Source organism: Drosophila arizonae, chromosome 4, assembly GCF_054131065.1.
Source record: "Drosophila arizonae isolate 15081-1271.41 chromosome 4, UAZ_ARI_1.0, whole genome shotgun sequence".
Taxonomy (NCBI): Eukaryota; Metazoa; Arthropoda; class Insecta; order Diptera; family Drosophilidae; genus Drosophila; species Drosophila arizonae.
Window position 1 is genome coordinate 13,437,102 of NC_142924.1, and position 15,724 is coordinate 13,452,825.

Sequence of the window (15,724 nt, forward strand, 5' to 3'; positions counted from 1 at the left end):
GCTGAACTAGGCATTCACTCTCGTAGGCGTGAATATGAATGTAAATGTGAATGTGAATGTGCGACTGCCGAGACGCGATTCTTGAGATACATTTGTATCTTATGGCAGGCATATAATAATATTCACTTATAAGCCTGCATATTTATTTATGCACTCGACAGCCGATAAATGACCTTGAAGCGCTTGAGGGATCTTTGAAGTTTATATGAATAAAACAGTTCCCAGGCGCACAGAGCAAATTGCTTGAGCAGCTGGAATATTAAAAGTGTTTAATAAATGCTAAGCCTAATTGCTTTATCTTTAATAAATGCAGACATAAATAAAGAGTTTGTATTAAAGAACAATTTTATTGTAGATTTAAGATTTAAGGAATTTAAATTTATGAATTAATAAGTTTTTAAATTGGCTCTAGAATATTAATTTGAATACTATAAGTAATAATTTGATTGTGTGCAAGGAACTAAAGAAATGTGTCTGTTATTGCCTGTAGATTATTGAAGACTTATAATTACACAATTTTTTTTATAAGTAAGCTCTTCTCTTTCTAGAATACGTTTGGAATATTATATATAATTGCTGCGAATTGTCTTCCGAATCTTATGATTCAAACCATATATATAAGTGTATATGCATCCAATATTGTTCCTTAGCTTCTCTGAGCAGCCATCAATCTACCTATACGCACACAGATTATCTACCATATGCAGAAGTTCTTTGACTTTTCGCGTTAGTTTACATTTCCTTGTGTATACATACATCTATATATATATGAATTTATCAGATGCTGTCATCTTTGACATTTGAGTACAAGGGAAGCGAGAGGCTCTTCTTAATGCTTATCTATATATCATATATTTTTAATTATATATACAGATATGTATATAATGTCAGCCGACCCCTCTGAGCACAGTTACAGCTGCGATTTATTCTTATGAATGGTATCTGTATCTTTATATATAAATATAAACATATATTATTGCATTTCACTCTGTGCTAGTACACTGTTTGCCCTCGCTTGAGGAACACCCTTCGACCAAATAGACTCGTGCGACTTGTGGCAAGTATTTGCCTCAACAACAACAATACTAACAGCATCAGCAATAATATCTAGAGCAACTGCAACAGTTTCTTCCGTTTACGTTTCCCTCTTCTTACTTCTCCACCTTATTTTCCCTCTCATACTTCCTCTTCCTTTTTTTCCCTCATACCTCGCCTTCTTCCTCTCTATTCCCCCCACACCCTTCTCCTTGTTTGGCTCATTGGGGGCTGTTAAATTTAGTGCCTCCACTTCAATTTTAATTACGGGCATTGTTGAATGCGCGACCGACCCAGACCGTAGCAACTGCAGCGCCCTCAGCAGCGGAGACTGCTCTCCCCTCACTCTCTGGGTCTCAGCTAAACAGATTTCCATTTCCATTCGCGTAACTGTTGCACACATGTTGTTGGGGGCCTTCGTCCCAGCCCCCGTCTTTGCCCGCTTCTCTTCGTTGCGATTCGTTTCTTTGTTTGGTAGACAATTTAACATATTTGGGAATTCATTGCACTTTCTTTTATTAATACGCACTCGAGAAGTCGAGCAGCAGTACCCCCACTCGCTCTCTCTCCCTCTCCCTCGCTGCTCACGCATTCTGTCTGTTCCTATTTGTATGAAACATGTGTAAATGCATGTTTCTTTGACTTCGACTTTCCCTCTTTACGCCCTCTCACTTCATGTGGCTCATTCTCTCACTGCTTCGATTTCTTGTAAACTTGAACATTTCTTCTCTTAGCCTCACACACACACATACTCTCTCTATCTCTTTCTCTCACTCGCCCAGTCTTCGATTTGCTGTAAATTTGAATAGTTCTTTTGCTCTGGCTTTGGCTCTGCGCCTAAATTTAGTCGCATTCTTCACTATTTTTGTGGCACGCATCTGCGGGCTGCCGCTTGGCTTTTTATTGCTCCAATTTTGGTATGCCATAGCCATAGCCATTGATAAATATAGATCCCCTACAAGATGTCAATGGAAATGGAAATGGGAATCCAAATGGAAATGGATCCGTCGCAGTTCTCAATGCGCTCAGTTCTCAGTTCTCAGTTCGTGACGGCGAATTGAAATTCATCTGTTAATCGGCACATCTGCTTGTCACATGAGCAACGCTTCAGAGGGAGCTTGACTATAAGGGGGCGAGCGCAAAGAGTGTCAGAGAGAGAGAGAGGGGTGCAAGAGGCGCACAGTCAGCTGCCACGTGTGCCGAGGTTTGGCCTTAAGTAGCTGCATTTAGCATTGACAGCATCTACAGCAGCCAACAACTTTTAATAGACGAGCAATTTCGCAATGCACCCGCCCGCCCGCATGCGGCGCCCCCTCCTCCAGCACTCATAAATTGCAAGCAAAATGAGCAGCGCGCGCGAGCGCCAAATCAAAGCGATGACAATAACAAATAGATGCATAGATGCGAGAGTTGACCCAAGAGTTGTGAACGATCAAAGCGAATGCAAGAAATGTTAAAAGTAATGAATCTAAAAGGAGTCTGAATTGAATTTAAAATATAAATATCTTGACGGCAGATATATATTTAAATAAATAAATAGTTATTTATTTGGCTTACATTTAAATTTTATCCATATGTGTCCTAGAAAGTCTCTTGGCGCCCCTCGCATATTGTTGTTAAATATTTCGCACAATCTTTTTATTGTTGCTTTTGAGTGGCTCCAAAGCAGCTTGTGGCACCGCAAAGCAGTTGCACAAATTGCGCAAATTGGTTTGAAACAAATGTAAATATTTATTAAAATTGCACAAATGCTAAGCGCGGTGCACCCACCAGCCACCCAACCACCCAGCCACCCACCAAGCAATCAGTCAGCTTGATGATGATAAAAAAAAAAGCTGATCGAGGCATGTTCGGAGTGGGCGTGGGGCAACAGATCATGTGACTGTCAAACGGGCAGTTCATAACTGGCAAATGCAGCCGCTGCCTCTGCCTTTGCCTTATCTTCAGCTCAAGCTCTGCCTCTGTTTCTCTCTCTCTCTCTCTCTCTCTCTCTCTCTCTCCCTGTCACATTGAATCGCTCTTTGCTGCGTCTTTGTCTTCTCTGATTATCGCTCGATGCAAAAATATTTGAGCGTATGACTAATCGATGCAAAACGTTGCCATCTTCGCATTTATTTTATTATTTTTAATTTTTGTTTGTTTTGTATTTTTTGTATAATTTTTGGTTATATTTTTTATGGCCGTGGTGTGCTTGATGCTTGATTTATGTGCAATCGGAATCGGAATCGGAATGGGGAATTGCAATGGGGAATTTGGAATTGAAATGCTCATGAGTCGGAAAGTTTCACAAGTGTGTGACTGACGACAACTGAGTATTTCTATATCCTAGACCCATTTAAAAATATATAGCAGGGGCATACTTTGGCTCTGATACCAAATGCCGCAAGCTGAATTTGTAAAGCACATCTCATGAAATTTTGGTAAAAAATTTTAATAACAGCATTTCAGACTGCCGGTTAACCGTTGATTGATCACCTGATTCGCACCCACAGGGCTCTCGAAATCGACAGCAGAAGTCAGCAATGCAGAGCAGCTCGAAATGCTGAAGCAAACCTGAATGACACTCGCTGAAAGTTGAGTGTGAATAGATAGTGCCAATTGCAATATAATATAGATCAGTCAAGATATCAAGGTATTTATATATATCTATATTTATATCTACATCTACTTTCAGCTGATGTCATTGCACTGCAAACAATGAAGAGCAGCTTGAAGTGTTCTCATTTACTTAAAGTCAATTTCGGTTCCCAAAAATCTGTATAACGCTGACAGCAAAGTCGAAGAAATTGTTATTGTGTTGTCGACGTCGTCGTTGTTGTCATTATCAGCAGTCACAGCAACAGCAACAACAACAACAGCAACAACAATAAAATGAACTACAAGCTAAAAACAAAGTCAATGCTGAAGACGCTTCAGCGATTTTCACATTAGATTAAATACTCTTTCGACTTTTCGTTTTTTGAGGTCAAACTGAAGAAAACGCCCCAACAGCAGCAACATTTTTGTTGCTAATACAATAATTGTCGTTGTTGTTTTTGTTGTTGCCAAGCAGAAGCGCTGCGGAAGCGGATGCAAAAAAAAAAAAAACCAACGACAAGCTGGAAAGCTAAACATGAAGTGCCAGGGCGAGTGACGATCGCAAATAGATACGCCTGTCCAGCCACAGCAACGACAGCAATAATAACAACAACCACCAGCAACAAACAACAAGCATAATAATAATAACTGAAGCAGCTAATTTCTCAGCATAAGAGAGAAACGAAGCAACCAACGCAACAACCTTGCCAGCAGCTACAGCAACAACAACAAATGAATTTCCATTGTCTTAAGTTTCAGACTCCTCGAGTTGTTGTTGTTGCTGCTGCTGCTGCTGCCGTTTGCTGTGGCACCCTAAAGGCCAAGATCGTCGTCATATTAACGTCCAAAAGTCAACGTCAACGCTTGTCGGCGGCTTTTCAAAAGCCCAACATGTGTGTGTGTGTGCGTATAATGTAAATTCCGCAAAGTGCGATGGACAAGCGAGGCTTGGAAATTAAAATAGGGTCATTAAGCGAACTCTTCGAAGGGACAGAGGCAGCGGCACACGCAGAGGTGAGAGCTATCAGCTGTCAGAGTCAAGAGAGACGAGAGACGGGTGAGTAGAGGCGGCAGACGTAAGACGCTGGCTCGTCTGGAGCCAAACGAATTTCTCAACAATTATTTTGAAATGTTTTTCAATCTACAACAACAATAACAACGACAGCAACAGCAACAACAACAACAATAATCACAAAGTGTGCGACCTGCATTAGTTTTTCCATAAACAAAAGTGTGAAAAGCGATCAAGCAACAACAACCGCTTGAAACCGACTCGAGGCAAATTTTATAATTATGATTGCAGCACTCAATGTATCTGCTGTTGTTGTTGTTGCTGTTGCTGTTGTTATTGGAGTCTGCTTGCATTGGCCTGACATTGGTTGCATTGTAATATAATTATTCAGACAGCACTTTAAAGTCAATACAGCTTCAGGCGTTGATCCACTGACGTCTCAATGCTTGTGTGCTAATCCAATGGCAAACGCCAACTTATAACTTTACTTATACATATACTCTTACTTATACATATACTTATATTTATACCTATAATTATATATGTATGCTTTCATTTACTAAAGAAAACGAATATACTCTTTTCACTTTTATAAGGGGCATCAGCTAAGGGGCCAGCTATTTGGGTTAACATATATTTGATTATTTTACAATCTATAATTGATCTATTTATATTATTTATGCATAATTCCACATTCAGTTTATCCTAAATACCTTTGGCATTATTCAAGCTATTACTCACTCGAAATACTTCAATATCAAAGAGAAGAAAAAGAGATTAAAAAAAATTTTTTTTCGAATATTGCTGAAATTGTCCCCAATTTGACAATGGGCAACGCGCTGCAAACTCGCAAAAAGGTGCGAAGCTGCCAAATGAGCAACACGAGGGCAACAAATTTGCAGCTGTTGTTGTTGTGGTTGCTAATGTTGCTGTTGCTGTTGCTATTGTTGTTGTTGTTTTCGCCTGTTGCCGGCCGAATAAAAAACCAGTAAATGATTTCACAGCCACAGCCACAGCCGCAAGAGAGTCGCAGTCGCAACTTCGACTCAGAGTTCGAGTCCAAAAACTAACAAAATTTGTAACATATTCGGCAGCAAAATATTTAAGTTGTTCATGTTGTTGGCGCTGTTGTTGTTGTTGTTCGTGTTGTTGTTCGATGCGTTGTTTTTGGTTATTGTACATAAAGGCAAAGCGACGCGGCGTCGGTTCATTGAACCGTTCGCCGCTGACTCTGACTGACTTATTGAATGACTGAGTCTCAGCAACTGCACCAACAACAACAACAACAACAACAACAACAATAAGAGCTCCATCGAAGGCTGCACAGATTATGTCACACATTTTCAAGTGGGGAGTATAGAGGCGAAGGCGGCGGCGGAGGAGGTGCCACAGCTGCCGAGAGAGCCAGAAGGGGGGCAGGCAATGTTGCACTCGTGGTAGCCATGTTACAACATCAATTGCGCGCGCCAAACAGCAACAACAGCAGAGCAGCAGCAACAACAACAACAACAACTGCAAACCGAAACCGAAACTGAAAACCTAAAAGAAATCGTATCTGAAAGATACGGCACTCCAAGCTCTGGCGCTGCTGTTGCATTGCATCTGTATCTGTAGCCGTAAAACTGTTTATGCTAAATATCTGTGCTGAATCATTCGACAAGCTGCTGAGCTGCTTATTGAATTGGGTACTAGAATTAATTGGTTTCCTTACCAGTTAGGGCAAACGAAATATGCAACTTTTGACATTTACAAAAATGCAACGAAAAAAAAAATTAAAGCTGCAAATTAATCAAATTTGATAGTTTGTTTGCATGTGTACATAATACTTAAGGATACATTTACTTTCTTTTTTCTGTAAGAAATGCCTTTAAATGGAAAGGTCTTATAGCAGCTGAAGTATTTAATATCAATGATTTCCTGCTTATTTCTTAATTCATTTTTTTTTTTCATAAATATTAAACGTAAATTCGTAACATAGATTTATTCGGCAGTGAAATCCTCTCAAGCTCCGATTTTCTTAACATATCACAATTCCATATTAATATACAAATTACTTAAATATCTCGAAATTACTCCTCGACTGCATACAGCCACAATTTGTTAGCACTTTTATCATTTCAAGTATGTATCTCATAGATACATTTGGCTGCATAGATACTCAGCAATTGAATATCAAACTGTAGCTGTTTGATCTGTAAATATTTGCTCAGTCAATTGCATAATGAGCTGGCGAGTTGACGACTTTTCTTTGCGTTGTACACAAAACGCTAGCTCCATCTTTAGCTGCCAGTAGTCCTCCAACTCCGTTAGGCAGTGATGGGGCAGCTGGAGTGAGAGAGAGGAGGGAGGAGGGAGCTGCAATGGGTCGCATAAAAATAAGTGAAAGTCAAATTGTATTGACGCATTGAGCGCATGAACAAATTAACTGCGCAATGAGCCACAAACAGAGAGACGGACAGACCGACGGACCGACGGACTGACGGACCGACTGAGCGGCACGCATATGTATCTGTGTGACGGTGTGACTGTATCTGAATCTGTATCTGTATCTGCGCCTTTGTATCTTTGTTTAGCAGTTGCAGCAATGGCAACAGCTACACTTTTCCGTGGGCCTTTTGCTATTTGGTTTTTGTTAAGCGAATTAATTTTAAGAAAAAAATTATTAAATGAGCTACAACAAATGGACAACAAATAGCGAAACAAGTTTTGTTTGTTATTTATTTATATAGAGTCTGTGTGCGTGTGTGTGTTTATTTTTGGCTGTGGCAGACACTTATGCAATGCACCAGATTGCCGTTCCAGTATAAACGGAGAGGCAGAATATTCAGAGACTCGAAAAATGAGTTGAGTCACAGCTATTTTGACTCTTATCAGTCGAGTTGTAGATAAGCTCTGTCTAGTTCTCACTAAAAAATTTTCGATGAGTAATTGCTTCAATGATGGCCTGATAAGAGCGAGGGGGAGTGAGTGAGAAGGAGAGAGAGAGACAGAGAGAGTGAGATAATAGAGGAAGAAGTGTATTTGACAGTCCAAACAGCTCGCACAGCAGCAGCTGTTGCTCTGTTAATAGGAGCGTGAGAGAGTGAGAGCCAATTAGTTTATCAGCGTGACAGAATCGTATTCGAACTCGAGTTCGACTTCGACAACGAAGCTCATTTTGAAATTCAAATGTGGCATGCTTCCAGCTGGCTGCTACGCAACGCTTTGAATTTGGGAGTCCGAGTTAAGTGTGAAAAGCGCGCACAGCAGGTGCCCCAAGCGAAGTCGAAATGGAAGTCGACTTCGAAGATGGAGTTAAATGTTGGCTGGCTTATGGCCAGTGTGGGCGTGGCAAAACTTTCACAAATTAATAACACTCGAGCTGGCAGAACGTACGCAGGCAAGCAGAAGCCACCGCTGGCGAGTTCAACAGACGAGCTGCTGAATTGAGCTTTGGCTGGAGTCGGCGCAATAATTGAATGTACGAGGTGAACGGCGAACTGGCGATCGGCAGCTGGAAGAGAATACAAGTTCAAAGAACAGACTCATAAGCGATATAGATACACGTGATTATATATAAGAGTAGCTAATGAGAGCTGGTAATGGGTGTTAGTAAGTGGAGCACGTTTGAAGAATGGGAAACAGTATTTTCTATTCATAAGAGCGAACAATCAGCAGCTGCAAAGGTCGATTGAGTAGAAGCTATTCAGCTCGTATAACAGGTCGTATGATTGATATTTAATATAAGAATTCGCTGAGATGCGCAAGTAAATCATATTTGAAATTTAGGCTACATACAAACTATGTAATTTCTGATAAATGAGAATAATTCAAGAATTATCCACCTTCAAACCATCTCTATAGGCATAAAATATTTGAAGTATGTATATTTATATATTTTTTCTTGTCAAAATCAACTTTTTTTTTTTTTAAATTAACTTATGATTTATACAGATAGTCGATAAAAAGTTTGGTCAAATAGTTGCTAAACTAGCTTTAAAGCTATATCTTCACAATCCACACATACGCACACACAAATACAGTTGATCGCAACCTATTGGGCCGCAAAGGCAGATGACGAATGGCCACAGTAAAACGAAGTAATAAAAATGAAAAAAGAATATAACGTAGTCTCAATACGAACGGCAAGTGCAAATAGCTTCGCTCCGGCAACGGGGTTCGAGGTTCGTTATTTGGTCAATGGCCCGCCTAGAATGGGGCGTAGCTCAGCTCAGCCTTAGCTTTGATCGGGTCGCTACACCCAGAACGCAGAGCTCAGTTAAAGTGACTTTCCAACTCTCTGCGTCTGCGACTGCGACTGGTTCTGGTTCTGGTTCCCATTCTGGTGCTGGTTCTGGTTCTGGTTCTCACTCTTGGGCTGTCCGCGTGCGCTGGTAATTTGTAAATTGGTTCATAATTCGGTTTCATCAGCGCAGCCCGCCCGCACAGCTCTCTCTCTCTCTCTCCCTCTCTCTCTCTCTCTATTTAAGAAGCTAAAGTAATTTTTATATATACAACTTTTTTGTTGTTTTGTTTTTCAGTTTGGTTTTTTTTTTTTTTTTTTGGAGACAGCGGCAATGCGTTCGTTGGCTTCTCTTTTGTCTGTCTGCTATGCTCGTGGGGGAAAACAATCCAAAAGCTCACAAATGAAATGGGTACAATCAACTAACTGTAAATAGTTTTTATTTCTGCCTCTGCTTCTGCTGCTGCCTTCTCTTCGTCTTCTTCTTGCTCTTTCATCAGTCTCTGTTGCTTTTTGTTTTGGACTCGCTGCTGTGCCAGTTTTGCTTATGAACCGACCGACGCAGAGACTGACGGACAGACAGACAGCAGGCAGACAGCGCGTTATAATTTTCTATTTTCTACAAGCTACGATTGCCTCAGTCGCTGCCCCGTTGCTTCGCCCGCTCGAGCGCCTAATGGGCTCTCCCTTGCCCATACTTCCCCCTTGGCCAGATTGTTCGTCTAATGCGCTCTTCTCCCCTCCCCTCTGCCCCAGCCGCTCCCTCACACCCTTTAGAATTGGTCTAAACATATTCGAAGCTGTTGATTCGCGAACATCGATTCGCATTTGGCATATGCGAAATTTGCATATTTGGTCACTTGTTAATTAATAAACTTCGCTAAACGTAAACAAGTAGGTGGCAACTGTCAATAAATGATGAACGAGGCGATGCCCTGTATTTCGAAAAGTTTTATAAGATCTAAGTCTCACAATATATTTGATTCATACATAAAAAATTGTGGACAGAACTACACCTCATATAAGGAAGGAAAAAACGAATCTTTTATTTATATAATATAACGGATTTATCAATATGAATTTAACTTACCTAAAACGAATCAGCCCAAGTTCATCACATCTCTATTTACAGGGTATACAAATATTTCTTCTAAATGAATCAAATAAATCCCAAGTGTTGACATTATCGTATCTGCTGAGCTAAGCGTATGCTTTGACAGTTTATTGGTTTCCAAAATTCTGAAATGCCAAAAGTTAAGCATAAAATATATCAGGTGATAGCCGAATAGATTGCCAGACAAACATTAAGGAATTGATTAAGCATAGTATGACTATTTAATTGATTTCAATAATTTAAATGCTAACGGTTGTTTGTGTACCTTCCCATACGAATAATGACTACAATAGCGTATAATTATTTAACAAAGTTGACTTTGACATTTTGTGCGACAGCTAAGAAAAGAGAATGATTGCTAAATAGCCATAGCTACCCTACATACGTACATGTGTATGTATGTATGTGTGTATATGCATAGAGACACAAACTTCAACTACAGCTATTATTATGTACGAATAGAAGGAGGAGAGGGAGTGAGGGCCCGGTGCACAGGTCGAGTCTTGGCTCGGCTAAACAAGGAGGTCAGTGCATGAAGGTTAGCGGCAATTTGTGTCGACAACATCGTCAGATGCTGCATCCAAAACAAAAGCAAAGCTTGAACCGTTGCTTGCTCGACAGATCGATGAAATGGCAACAACAGCTACAGCAACAACAATGGAAAGAAATAGAAGAAGCAGAACAACAACAGCAACAGCACCAACAACAATAAGTCAATTGCATTGGCAATAATAAATAGAAGAGAAACTGCAGCAGCAAAGGAGAACGCCAGCTAACTCCCCACTTCTCCTTTTAACCAACACTCACCTCTCTCACACTGCTTCGCACTCCTCTTATTCACCAAAATCCCCTCGTAGTCACACGTCGCAGCAGAGATCGGCAACGAGCTAAACAAAATGCTTCCTCATCATCGCCGTCGTTCGGCCTAGCGGATTTACAATGGATGCGCTTTGCCGGCTAGGCAGTGTGAGAGAGAGAGAGAGAGAGATAGATAGAGAGAGGGAGTAGGCAGAGCAGGCGGGGTGAGTTAGGCTAACCAGTTAGGCGTTGGAATTGGAATTAGGCGAGCACTGAAGAGCGAGCGAGACAGCGGCGCATAGGGTATCAGTTGACGGTCGATGCGTGGTGGAATGCTTCGCTGCTCGGGTCCAGAAATTGGCAAACAATAAAAGCCTTCAAAAAAGTGCAGCTACAATAACAGAGTGAGAGAGACGGAGAGGGAGAGAGAGAGAAACAAGCAGAGCAAAAAACGCAAAACGAAGCATTAGGCGAATGGAAGAAAAGCGAATAGAAAAAACAACAGTTTGAAAAGTTGATTGTTTAGTTGAAGCGAAAAAAATACTATTGTTGTTGTTTGCTGGCTCTGAAAAGTGGAGCGTCGATTGAAGCAGTCATAGAAACAGCGCTGAGGAAGAGAGAGAGAGAGAGTGAGAGAGGGAGGTTGGGTGGGATGGGGAAGTTTATATGCAGTTGCATTTGCAGTTGCAAATGAACTGAGGCTAAGCGCCGAGTGCACATTCTGACTGATTTGAGCGAGTATGTGCAAGAGAGAGAGAGAGAGAGAGAGAGAGAGAGAGAGAGAGAGACAGAGCAAGAGCGAGAGCGCTTGCGATCTTAACTGGTGAAAGATACATTTCAACTCTTGTCAAAAATGAAAATCAACTTCAAACTTGTGTGTGGCAAACAGACAAATGTGTTGGAAGAAAGCGCACAGGGAAAACAAATTTGTAGAAAGGGGTGCGCATGCGGCATGGGGCATGCGGCAAGCGGCACGACTGCGCAGTCGCCGTTGACTGACTGACATTTTACGGCATTTTTTTTAAGTATTCTTTTTTTTTCGACTGGAACGCAAAAGGCGCCCGAAGTGTAGCCTGACAAATGCATAAAACTCGAAGCTGGAAGTTGCCAACTGCCAACTGCCAGTGGAAGGCTGCAGGCTTCATCACAGAGATGTATGCAGCAACAACGGCAACAACAACAACATCGACAACAACCACGAATGATGATGACGACAGCAGCCTCGACGTTGACGTTGTAGCAATTGAATTTTTGCACGTCGCCCATGAAGTTGTTTGTTTGCTTGGCATCCGTAGCTCCACAGCTCCACGGCTAGCCAGCTCTCCACCTCCCACTCCCCCGCCCATCAAACGCCGTCCATTGTTGTTGCTGTTTGTTGCTGTTGCTGCTGCACTTGGATGAAAAATAGTGGAAACGGTTAACGAAAAAAAGAGTAAAATGTTTGTGTGTTTGATTTTTGTTGCTGTTGTTATTGTTGTTGTTGTTGTTTCTGCTGTGCGCATATTTATGTTTGCTTTGACTTACCGTTAGACGGTTATATGGCGGATTACATTTGGCACTGCTGGCAAATTATCTGTGCCGAGTATCTTTTTCAAGCTCCAACTGAAGCAAAGTGTTCGTTGCTGTCTGTTGTTGTTGTTGCTGTAGTTGTTGCCGCTGCTGCTGCTGCTGCCACTGATGTTGTTGCTACAAGTTGATGGCACTTGGATAAAGCCTTTTGTGTATAGCGAGTAGGTTCTCAGGCCTGACATACACAGAGAGAAATTGTAGAAGTCTCCATGATATTTACTTAAAGAAGGGTCTCAATTTTTACATAAGACTTGTTTATATTAGATAAACGAATGAGTTATCTTATATAGGTAATCCAATCTATTATAGGTAAACTGATTAAAATTTATATTTGGCGTAATGAAAATATATTAATATAATTTTCTAGTATTATCTTCCATAACAATTCTTTATTTCGTCTGTTCTTCAGGAATTACCTATCCATCCATCTGTCTACATACTCTTTCCAGGCCGTGTGAATACATTCACTTCTATCCCGCTAATTGTCGCTTTTGTTGCTGTTGTTGTTGTTTTGGACCTCCTAGGGATATTTGGGTATTTGCTAATGATGATATGCTATTGGCTTGGAGGCCTAATTGTTCGTGTGTGTGTGTGTGTATATATGAAATACGGCGACCCGTTCTTTAATTTACAGTTCAACTTTCAACTTGCCGGACTTTCGCAGCAAGTGACACACACAAACAACAAAATGAAATCAAAACAACAGCAGAAAGGAAAGGAAAGGCCCCTCTGTTTATGTAGCTGCAGCTGCCCACCTGTCCTCCAGCCCAGCTGAACCGCCTCTTTGTCCCGCCTCCCCCCGTAGCTGAGCGGCCAGCGCTTAGGCAACTGACTGACGCTCGTTTCGCACAACTTTCAAATGGCCACTGCGATCATTGGGCGAGTATCGAGTATCGAATATCGAGTATTTGAGTATTTCAGTATTTTGAGTCGTTTTGTTTTGGCCAGTCTTAAAGCCAGTGGCGTTTGGCATAATTATTGTTGTTGTTGTAGCTGTTGTTGCGGGTAATTGTTGGCGTTTTTTGCTTGACGGAGCAGCATCTGAAAAGAAGGTCGCACAGGGTGGTCCATGTTGATTCGCTGGCCTGAGTGTTGTTTATGTAACTACTCTACATTGCGGTTCGATTGACTATGGAAGCTGTCAAGTTTGATTGAGGAGGGAAGGAAGATCGTATAGGGTAACTGGAACTAATTAGCTGAAGTAATTCGTGTCTATACTACGTTTAGGGTGATTCGCACTTTTGACAGTCACACAAGATATTTATCGACTAAGACAGTATGCCTTGCTTTGTTTGTCAGTTCTACTTTCCCATTGCTAATCATCACACATATGATTTTATTGTCAAGTAGATTTTTATTCAGCACACATCTACACAATTTATCAGACGCTCACTGAGTACAGTTCTTCCATAATATACAAATTGAATACGTTGATTTAAATTTAAATATTTTGTAGATTGTTCCGCTTTATCGTCCGCAATTATGTTCGACTGGTTATATTCGCCAGCTATGCTTGGTGTGCTTATTGCCCTCTTTCCCATAGTCGTTGCTCTCAGCAAAATCATACGACAACGGAGGAGGACTCGTACAATGCGCATCAGTGAACGCCTAAGCGATTCGACTTCACCCGAATCGGTGGCAGGCGACGAGCCCGAGAAGTCCGAAAAGAAACGGCGCAAGTCCAACGCTCTTATTGATGATCAGCAACTGCTGCTTATGAGAGGCACTGTCGATCTGATCACCTACCGTCTCTCCCTAATCGAGTCCAGCATCTACAAGGATCTCAATCCGAAGCCACATCTGACTCACGAGGAGTACATGGCCGCAGCTAAGCAAATGAAGGATCTCGTGCGTCTCTTGAAGCATATGCCAAAACTCCCATTGTCAATGATGGAAGAATCCATGGACATATCTGAGGGAAATCTTTGAGTAGAGCAATTCGATAGAACCCAGGGTCGTTTCATTTGCAATTTGACAGGACGATGAAATTCACCCTGATTTTATTTTAAAAAAAAACCTTTCAATAAAATACGAAAAGTATTATATAATATATTATATATAGCTCACATATCAAAGATCCTCATATCAGGCTTGAAGAAGTGTATTCAAGCGTCGGCTGTCTGTAGTTCGACTGACTGATTGGATTATTTTCGTTTCATTTGGCTTTAAATTTAATGTGCCAGATTTGAAAAACCTGTAGCTGAAGCTGGAGTTAGAGTTGGAGTTGGAGTTGGAGCTGAAGTTAGAGACGGCGCAGATCGCCTGAGGAAATGGCTGAGGAATTGCAATCAAAGCGCTCTCTTTTTCATAGCCTCTCTGACTGCTTCTCTCTCTCTCTCTCACTCTCGCTCGTTTGTTGCTGCTGCTATTGATTTTCACCAAGGCAACAGCTAGCAATTGGATCTCCTCTGGCATCTACGTTTGTGTGCATGCAAAAGACTTGCCCCGTCTTATGGCTCACATGCCAGACTCTTGTTGCTGTTGTTGTTGTTGCTTTGGCATTGACGTATTGCTGGCGCAGGGGGCGTCACACTCTGATATTTGTCGCTGTTTATTGTTCAACAATTTCGGCAATCGATTCGACTCTTGAGCCGACTCTTGCACAGCATTTGCATTTCAGCGCTGAACTTTAATGTCTGTGACACAGAAGTTTGATCGGAGAGCTGTTGCCGGATCGGCACAGTTGTCAATCAAAAAGTCAAATTCCAACTGCTGGCAATTTGTCTGCACAATTGAGACGAAAAGCGAATGTGACATGGCCCAAAGAATGCGACCAGTGGCCGCAGTCAGGTATAACAATTCGCATATTGCGCATACGCCGCGTGTGCGCCTTCAACATTTAATAAGCCGGCGAGTTACGAGTACGGGGCACGCGAATCAAAACGCCAATCGCCTATCGACAATCGACTTAGCCCAGGAATGCAGACAGCCGGCCAGCCAGCTAGTCAGACAGATAGACAGACGGACAACAAGCAAGACAGATAAACATGTGACAATTCACAATTGCAATTACAACCATAATATACTGCTCGAATGGGTTACGGCTTGAAATTAACCCAAGGCAATTAGACGACAGTCCATAAAACGAAGAGAGGGAGCAAGAAAAACTTGAAATGCTGCTGGCCAAAGAGAATGTGTAGCATGTGCCAGATATATATAAGGCCGAGATATTATATAATGATAGTAATGGTCCTACCTAAACTAAAATTATGATTATTTTATTAGGGAAGAGAGCGGAATATTATTTGGATTCAAATTGAGAGCTGATCAAATAAAATTGTAGCGAAATTCAAATTTAGAACAAGAGTTAGATTAATATATAGGAGGAGAAATGAAAAGTAATATATAAAATTATAGAGACATTGAAACATATAAAGATTTCTTGTATTTTAATCTG

General features: G+C 41.3%; 1 protein-coding gene and 1 long non-coding RNA gene across 2 annotated transcripts; both read left to right on the plus strand.

Moving 5' to 3' along the window:
* Nucleotides 1-3,049: 3,049 nt before the first annotated feature.
* LOC108614766 (uncharacterized) lies at nucleotides 3,050-4,669 on the plus strand. The gene is made up of 2 exons (XR_016269950.1): nucleotides 3,050-3,455; nucleotides 3,528-4,669. It is a non-coding gene; the product is annotated as an uncharacterized LOC108614766 (long non-coding RNA).
* An 8,917-nt stretch (nucleotides 4,670-13,586) lies between these two features.
* LOC108614755 (uncharacterized) lies at nucleotides 13,587-14,384 on the plus strand. Its single transcript, XM_018009002.2, has 2 exons — nucleotides 13,587-13,723; nucleotides 13,784-14,384. Exon 2 carries the CDS (start codon nucleotides 13,810-13,812, stop codon nucleotides 14,254-14,256), a length of 447 nt encoding a protein of 148 aa, XP_017864491.1. The 5' UTR covers nucleotides 13,587-13,723; nucleotides 13,784-13,809; the 3' UTR covers nucleotides 14,257-14,384.
* Nucleotides 14,385-15,724: the final 1,340 nt, after the last annotated feature.

What these genes read in the sequence shown, in the direction of transcription:
- LOC108614755 (XM_018009002.2), top strand. Translation starts at nt 13,810, where the DNA reads ATGTTCGACTGGTTATATTCGCCAGCTATGCTTGGTGTGCTTATTGCC.